The sequence below is a fragment of the Vipera berus genome, assembly GCF_964194415.1.
Source record: "Vipera berus genome assembly, contig: HAP1_SCAFFOLD_453, whole genome shotgun sequence".
Classification (NCBI taxonomy): domain Eukaryota; kingdom Metazoa; phylum Chordata; class Lepidosauria; order Squamata; family Viperidae; genus Vipera; species Vipera berus.
The window spans coordinates 1-7615 of record NW_027673334.1 but is presented as its reverse complement, the minus strand read 5'-3'; the positions used below and the strand labels follow the sequence as shown (position 1 = coordinate 7615).

Here is a 7615-nt window from a genome sequence, read left to right as displayed (position 1 = left end):
GTCTTCTTGGAAAAATTGATATTTTTTTGCCAACTTACAAGTTTTAAATGAAAAATGGGTAAAAGGTTTATGAATTTGTAATAAATACATTGTTACACAATGTCATTGTGCTTCTGAAATTATAAGATTTTTCTTTGGTGATAACCTTTAAAAAAATTACCATTTTGTGATTTGTCTGATTATTAGTGACTACATACCCTTTTTTGTTTAGCTAATTTATTTTTATGCTTCTTTTCAGTGGGAAGAAATAAGTGGTGTTGATGAGAACTATACTCCGATCAGAACTTACCAAGTCTGCAACGTCATGGACCACAGTCAAAACAATTGGTTAAGGACAAATTGGATACCACGCAATTCAGCTCAGAAAATTTATGTGGAACTCAAATTTACTCTGAGGGATTGTAACAGTATCCCTTTGGTTCTGGGTACCTGTAAGGAAACTTTTAATTTGTATTATATGGAATCTGATGATGACCATTCTGTCAAGTTCAGAGAACACCAGTTTACAAAGATTGATACCATTGCTGCCGATGAAAGCTTCACTCAGATGGATCTTGGGGATCGGATTCTTAAGCTCAATACAGAAGTTCGTGAAGTAGGACCTGTGAGCAAGAAAGGATTTTATTTGGCTTTTCAAGATGTGGGTGCATGTGTGGCCTTAGTATCAGTGCGAGTGTACTTCAAAAAATGCCCTTTTACTATAAAGAACTTGGCCATGTTTCCAGATACAGTACCTATGGATTCCCAGTCACTGGTGGAAGTGCAAGGCTCTTGTGTTAATCATTCCAAAGAGGAAGACCCACCCAAGATGTACTGCAGCACCGAAGGAGAATGGCTAGTACCCATAGGGAAGTGCTTGTGTAATGCCGGCTATGAAGAAAGAGGCTACGCCTGCCAAGGTAATGGTAACATGATGATTTAAACTTTTTTCAACAGGAACACTACCACTTCAGGTAAGCGAAGAAATGGTCCAGAAACAGGCTGGGTCATCATGGGCAAAATATTTCTCTCTGGTACGCCCAAACTATTATATGCCTTTCAAAAGACAGCAAAAGCATTGCTTGTTATATTTGCTATAATTAAGAAGTAGTATAGTGGGGTTAAGTCTCAGAATGAAGAGAGGTTCGGACTGGTCTATACTTTGGGACCTTTAATTTCAACACTGAAACACTAAAATTTTTCAGTGAGTCTTACTTGAGCTCCTTGGTTTTAAAAGCAGGTGAAAAGACAAGCATATTGTGCATTGCTACACAAATTAGTTTAGCGTGTTGCTGTAGTATTTAAGGCACCAGGCTAGAAACCAGTAGACCAGGAGTTCTAATCCCATGTAATGCACAAAGCCACTTGGTAACCTTTGGTCAGTGTCTCTTTCTCACAGCTGTAGGAATGAGGCAACGGTAAATCACTTTTGAAAAACTGTGCCAAGAAAACTGCAAGGACTTATCCAATTAGTTGCCAGGAGTCAAAAATGTATTCAAAGGCATGTATAAATAAACAAACAAATAAATATTACCCTATCCCAGAATAAAATCCCTACCTCTGTTTCTGCAACATGTTTTCCCCATCTTTATGTACTTTTCTTTTAGACCTATTTACCAAGTATTTTTTTTATCTTTTCTACTTTTTTCTTTAAAGTATTTATCTGTTTCCTGTTTAACTCATTAAATCCATCTACATTGTTCATTTTCCCTTTTCTTAATGATGCTCATCTCCCAAAAATATTTCCTGGGACTCTTATTCCCTGTGGTACAGAGCATTTTCTGATAATGTACCAGTTTGTAGATACTGAACAATGCAGCTTATTTAATATTGTGATTATGCTTTTTTGTTTTCCTTTGTTTCTGCAAAAACATAGTTGAATAAGCTTATTATTTTGTTAATCTTCAGTGAAACACAGTAAAATTTTTAAATAGAATCATTTAAACCTTAAAATTAACATAAAAAGAAACAATTTATATTTGATATATAGATATGCAGTATATTTATTTATATATAAACTTATATCTTAGCACAGATCTTATATATTTTATATAAAATATATTGCTGTTTGTGTCTGTGTTCTTAAAATGAAGTTGGGTGATTTCAGTTTGCTTTAAATCTAGATTATGTATGGGATAGGCGTGAAAGGATTTTTTAACTAGTGCTAAGGACACTAGAAATTCTCCAGCATTCTTGGTGTCAATTCTAAATAAATTTTGTAAAATAAAAATATTTCAAAAATTATTTGAAAGGATAATAGAGTTTGTGGGAAGTTTGTGGGAAGAGAAGACCTGAGCTTTCTTGCACTTGTTTATATTATTAAAGAGTAGATATCTTTTCTTTAAATCAAATCTCCAGCAGGCTGAAGCTTCCCACATTTCCGCAGAGAAAAGATCATAAAAATAAGTTCCATTGGTTTTATTTCTAGTGGAATCGTGCTTTTGAGACATTACTGAAGAAAGAAAGTAATTATGGAGAGATTTAAATAATGCTTTTATCCAGTGTATATATTCAAATGCTCAACTTCTGGCCGTTCGCAAGAAGTAATCCAGCAGGAACTGAAAGTTTAAAAATCTGTTCACATTTTCTCTTTCTTTCTTTCTTTCTTTCTTTCTTTCTTTCTTTCTTTCTTTCTTTCTTTCTTTCTTTCTTTCTTTCTTTCTTTCTTTCTTTCTTTCTTTCTTTCTTTCTTTCTTTCTTCCTTCCTTCCTTCCTTCCTTCCTTCCTTCCTTCCTTCCTTCCTTCCTTCTGAATTTGTGAATTAAATTTGAATTTCTGGATGCAGATCAGGAATCTTCTCACTAATGTATGAAAATTATCACAAGACAGTACTATTGTGTACTTAGGAAAAATGAAAAAAAGCTGAAAAAATTGGCATTAAATCTTACATACGCTGTTCATGTATTTCCTTGACAGAGAACAGACTTTGTAAAGTCTGAATTTCTATTAATAGTTTTAATAATGTTTATGTAATTTCAAATGAGTTATTAAAAATTCTGAACACTATGAAAAAATATGGAAAAAAGAAATATAAGACTCAAATTATACTATAATGTCTTCATGGCTTAATAAAATCAGCGTTTCAGATCCCTTTTGAGAATTGGGCATTGTGTTTAATCCAAATTGAAGACATAGGGTAAACATAAAACTCATTCTGAAATTTGTGTAACACAGATTTAGAATATTACATTTTTTATATCCTGCTTATTTTTCAAGACCTTTTAATTTGGATTTATAACAGTCTGCTCAATCAACATCATTGGCATGTTATGTTTAAAAATAAACTCTGGGGGTTTGTTCCTGGTTTTACAGATGACAACCTAATTTGTATAGATACCAAAGATCTGAGATAAATATATGCCTTTTAGGACAAGCTATTATTAATTGGTTAAGTCTTCATTCAGTTCCAACCCAGTCTGGAAATCTAATATACAGTATCTGTGTTATAAAATATTTTATAATAATATGTAGCCTGTGTATTTGCTTTTTAGAATAAAAAGAACTGCTAGCTTCATTTTGCTTGTAAAAATCTTCCAAGAATTTGGAGTTTGTTAGCAGTTCACAAAGAAACACCTTTACTATAGATGATTTAAAACATATACGATTACAACATTGAAATAACATATTGAATGTTGGTTTCCAGAACAACTATTTAAAAGTCTATCTAACTGTCTGAAGTTAAAGACAAAGCAAGTAATGGGAATTTATCTATATTACCTAATCAACAGAGATAGTTTTATAATTGTTTATTTTAGGGGAAATGGAAAATTATATAAGGCATTCCTGTAGATTCAAGACAGCATCATTCCAAAAGAAGGCATATGTTTACTGAAAGACATATATTTTGAATAAACGTGTCAAAAGAATTTAAAGGAATAGGTGGATTATCTTAAAAATCAGTTTAGTCAATCATGGTATTCAATGTAGCTTAAGAAAATTTTTCTGTTTGGCAATAGCAATAGCACTTAGATTGGCGTCTAGTCATGCCGGCCACATGACCATGGAGACGTCCTCGGACAAGCGCTGGCTCTTCGGCTTTGAAACGGAGATGAGCACCGGCCCCTAGAGTTGGAAACGACTAGCACGCATGTGCGGGGGAACCTTTACCTTTTTAAGTGGTTTACAGAGTTAGCATATTGCCCCCAGCAATCTGGGTTCTCATTTTACCATCCTTGGAAGAATGGAAGGCTGAGTCAACCTTGACCCATTTTAGTTAATATTCCTACTGGACAATTAGCAAAATTCTCTTCAGAATGCTAAATGATAATTTCTTTATTATTTATTTATTTGTATCCCACTTTTATTTTTTTGCAAATAACTCAAAGTGGATAACATATTCAACATACCTTTCTCCTCCTATTTTGCCCACAACAACAACCTTGTGAAGTGGGTTGTCGAGAGAGAGAGAGAGAGAGAGAGAGAGAGAGAGAGAGAGAGAGAGAGAGAGAGAGAGAGAGAGAGAGACCTAAGTCACCTAGCTGGCTTTCATGGCAAAGACTGTATTTGAACTATACATTTAATTAATATATTACATTGTATTATATGCAATGGTGTTTTCAAAGCTAAATAAGCTGAAACATTGCTAAAGGTAAAATAAAAGTTTTGAAATAATCTTTAAGAGTTACCTTACTAGGATTTTGATTATTTCTATATCTGGTTTCAACTTATATTTGATAATAAGGAAAATTAACTCTACATAAAAATATCCCTATTGCAGCTAGGAATAAAAAGAAATTGTGTTACTAATTTGAATAGCGTTACTTTTTGTCATGTTTATTTTAATTTGTATATATCCCCAAACAATACATGAATGAGTAGTAGGTATGAATTGTAGTATTGTTTTTCAAGGGAAGGCATTTATCTAGATTTATGATTGGCTTTCATAGATGGTTTGATCTCATTGTGAATTATTGGAAAAGTTTCTAAAAACCAGATGCACCATCAGTAAATGCCTTCTCATTTATCCAGCAGAAACATCCATAAAGGCATGAAAACCAAGTGAATTGTATGAGTGGTCATTTTTATTCCTACCCCCTATTTAAATTGTTCATTTATAGAAACTTTTCATTTGTTTATTTAAAATCTATATATTATGCCTGTGATATAATACCTGCATAACAATAGTTTGATTCTCTGACTGGTTGTTTCCTCTGTTATATTTATGCTTAGAGCTAATAGGGTGGCTTGTTAGTTGAAGGATGAAATATATAATAGCTGTTAACAGATTTTGATAAAGAACTATTTTATAAATGGGTATGTTCTGATGATAAATGAATATGCAGTAAAATTATGAGTTATTTCATTTTGAAGTGAAGTGCTTTATATGCTCATCTACGTGGCTATAGCCTAAAATAGCTTTTAAAGATACTGTGTCAATTGCGGAAAAATATGGCTTCTTTATTAATTGGAAGAGCATGTGTTGCTCATGTTCTCATGCATTGGAAAACACAATCCTAATCATTATTATATCTATCTTTTAATAATAATTGGGGCCTAAGAATGTAGAGATGATTTTTTTTTGCACTTGTGGAGCCCTTCTTCAGTTATGATTGCAAGAAATTGGTAATACTGTTTTATAACCATTTTGTGATTTTAAAATAATTCAGAGTGAGTTTCAAAAATAAAGAAAATAATGATGGTTGTGGTGATGATGATGATGATGGTTATAATGCACACCTAAAATTCTCAATGTTAGTATCATGGTCCTGTGCATTTTGCATCATCACCTTCCTTTTTCCATAGGTTTGTGTGCTTCCCAATAAAAATACTATCTATTCCAGATGTCTCCAACATTTCTGGGCTTGTGGACTGGAGGGAAGGAGAGCAGGTTCAAAATTGGTGCGTGTGCACGTGCACATGCGTGCACACACAGGGCCATGCACACTGGTGTGGAACTAGTGGCCCCATTCACACATGGGGCCTGAATGGCTGCATCCCCTCACAGCAGCTAGCGGCCCTTTTATTTATTTATTTATTTATTTTATTAATTAGATTTCTATACCGCCCTATTCCCGAAGGACTCATCCATTTCATTTCATGCATGCTCCAATGGGTTGTGGACACCTACCCGCACTAGCGGCCCTGTTTGTGCCCATGCACATGTGCAAATGGGAGTGTGAGCACAAGCACGAGTGGGGGAAATGCATACCCACATGTGTGTGCACCGGCCAGCCATTTCCATGGCCCACTGGCCAAGAGCCTGCGGCCTACTCTCGGGCCACGGCCCATAGGTTGAGGACCCCTGATCTATTCTGTTGTAAATAAAACACTTTGTCATTAATGAAATGAACTTTAATGAATCTGTCTGATAATTCGTTTATCAGATTTTTTTGATAAAAGAATATATACCCATAAATTTATTTAGTTATATTTATATACCGCCCTATTCCCTGAGGACTAAATGTCTAAATATCTCAGACATCTGATGTTTTGCAAAACTGTCAATTTGTTCATGATATTATTACCAATTATTGCCAAGTAGTTTTTGTAACATTTCTTCAAAACATTTTTTTCTTTGTTTTATATATTGTTTACTTTGTAGTTCTATATTTGTCTACAAGTAGATATTTCAAGTTTAAAAAGAAAAGACTGATATGAATACAGAGCTAGTACCTATGAAAGCTATGAGTTATGAGCCATGGAAGTAACATCATACAACCATGTTGGTTAGAAACAAAGTCAAAATGTATACAAACAGATTTAAGAAGTGGGGGTCATATTAGTTTTTCAGACTTGGTATAAGGAATACTCACAATTTTCATTTGAAAATTAAATATAAATCTGTGGAATCCTTGGTGCTCCTTGAGTTTGATTGCTTGCAGATGTTTCATTATCCAACAAGATATCATTATTGCTGGCGACTGGGACTATGAGGTTTGCTCTATGGTTATTTATAGTAGCTTGCACTGCCAGTGTTGTGAGGGTGTACTTGGTACTTCCTTGATTAGGGTATTTTTTTTTCTTACTGTTAATTCTGACTTAGCTGAGTGTTGGCTGCTGAAAAGGACAATATAAATCTGTCCACAGGGTTCCCTTTGTATTTTGGAATTCAATTTGTACTGTAAATGTTTTTAACTAGCATGGAATTGTATTTTCCTGATTATTTATTGTATATTCTTTCACATATATTTTCAAAAGCTTTTTCATATTTTTATATATGATACAAATCAAAAAACCCATTTATAAAATGAAAGTTTTCAAAATACATTTCTTGGAAGAATGTCAATGTTTTTTTTAAAAAAATCTCACAAAAGTAAATATAATTAATCCTAGTGAGAGAAAATAAGTGTTTTTCTTCTAACAGAAGAATGTTAGAATGTTCATCAACATTAATATTCTAACTTAATTTCAGTACAATTTAGATTGATTTAAATTAGAAAGTTTTAAAACTTGGCAACTCTAGTAATCAAAGTTACCAAAAGTCAGCTGGACCTAAGACTAACTGAAGTTTGGATGTGGTAAATCAGTGGTGTGGGACTCAGAATGTATTTTTTGGAGATCCCATTGCCATCAGCATATTGGAAATTAAAGTAGAGCAAGATTTAATTAAGATGCACCTTTGCCTGGACTAAATTTGAGTATAGCCAGATTTAGTCCTTGCATGCCTATCATTTCAGTAGTTCTTTTCCAAGTCTGC

The 7615-nt window shown here is 33.5% G+C and overlaps 1 protein-coding gene across 1 annotated transcript; it reads left to right on the top strand.

Annotated features, from left to right (window-relative positions):
• Window positions 1-238: 238 nt before the first annotated feature.
• LOC308679404 (ephrin type-A receptor 3-like) lies at window positions 239-899 on the top strand (the record flags this gene model as incomplete). The annotated part of the gene is made up of 1 exon (XM_081347015.1): window positions 239-899. A coding segment is annotated over one exon (661 nt), but the record flags the coding sequence as incomplete, so codon positions are not given.
• Between the last annotated feature and the right edge of the window lie 6716 nt (window positions 900-7615).